Source organism: Charadrius vociferus, unplaced genomic scaffold (assembly GCF_000708025.1).
Source record: "Charadrius vociferus isolate BGI_N301 unplaced genomic scaffold, ASM70802v2 scaffold138, whole genome shotgun sequence".
In the NCBI taxonomy this organism is placed as follows: domain Eukaryota; kingdom Metazoa; phylum Chordata; class Aves; order Charadriiformes; family Charadriidae; genus Charadrius; species Charadrius vociferus.
Window position 1 is genome coordinate 128361 of NW_009649728.1, and position 1226 is coordinate 129586.

The following is a 1226-nucleotide window of genomic DNA, read 5'->3' on the forward strand; positions in this document are numbered from 1 at the left end:
CGGGCAGGGAACTCGTAGTTGCCGTAGCGCAGGGGCACGCCGTACATGTCCAGGAAGGTGTAGATGAGTGTGAACTGGAAGGCAGGGTGGGCAGGGGTGACGTGGCGCCGTGGCACTGCCTGTCCCCAGAGGTCTTGGCCAGGCTTGGGGCCGCAGGGACCCCCCAGGGCCACCCCAAACTCCCTCCAGCAGCCACAGAGAGGCCCAGAAGGGCACCGGGATGGCCACCAGCTCCAAACCCACGGCAAAAGTTGCCCCTCTCAGAGGGGAGGGAAAGATGGAGGGAGAAGAGCTCTCCCCACCTCGACCCCCAGCCCCAGGTGGGCGCTCGGTGCTCACCAACAGCAGGCAGGGGGTGAAGAAGGCCCAGCACGCCTTGAAGTAGCCCAGCATGTGGCTGCACCAGGGTGGGCACCGGCAGATCATGTCCACGATGTCCTGGCAGAACTGGTTCACGCCTGCAGGCACCCGGGGAGAGGGTCAGGGCCGTGCCCCTGCCTGCCCCCAGCGTGGCCCTGCCGGCTGCACCCGCTCCAGGGTGCCCACGACACCCCATGCTGGGGCCGAGCCGAGGTGGTGTTGGGTGCTGAACATCCACCATGCTTCGGTGGGTGGAGAGGAAATTGCATCCCCCATGCACAGGGAAAATCACAGCCCGGCTTTGCACCACCTCCTTGCAGGGCTGAGCTGCGCGTGGGCAGCAGGACGGGGTACAGAATCACGGAATCATAGACTTGTTGAGGTTGGAAGGGACCTTTAACATCATCAAGCCCAGCCATTAACCTAACCTGACAAAACCACGTCCCCAAGTACCACATCTACCCTTTTTTTAAACACCTCCAGGGATGGCGAATTCCCCCCTCCCCGGGCAGCCTCTTCCAATGGTTGATAACCCTTTCAGTGAAAATTTTTTTCATAATATCCTATCTAAACCTCACCTGGTAGAACTTGAACCCATTTCCCCTCGTCCTAGGGAGAAGAGGTCAGCCCCCACCTCTCTACACCCTCCTATCAGGTAGTTGTAGAGAGTGATTAGGTCTCCCCTCAGCTCCTCTTCTCCAGGCTGAAGAACCCCAGTTCCCTCAGCTGCTCCTCATCACGCTTGTGCTCCAGACCCCTCACCAGCTCCGCTGCCCTTCTCTGGACACACTCCAACACCTCAATGTCTTTCTTGTAGTGAGGATATCTCCCTGCCCACCCCAGCTCCAGGCTGTCCACAGCCATGG

General features: G+C 60.2%; 1 protein-coding gene across 1 annotated transcript in view; it reads right to left on the minus strand.

Moving 5' to 3' along the window:
- Positions 1-1226, minus strand: part of LOC104291587 (sodium- and chloride-dependent glycine transporter 2-like) — a 29233-nt gene that overhangs the window by 7741 nt on the left and 20266 nt on the right. Inside the window, exons 12-13 of the mRNA XM_009890840.1 lie at positions 340-438; positions 6-74 (exon numbers count right to left, since the gene is read on the minus strand). Coding sequence (XP_009889142.1) covers positions 6-74; positions 340-438 — 168 coding nt within the window. The remainder of the gene's footprint in view (positions 1-5; positions 75-339; positions 439-1226) is intronic.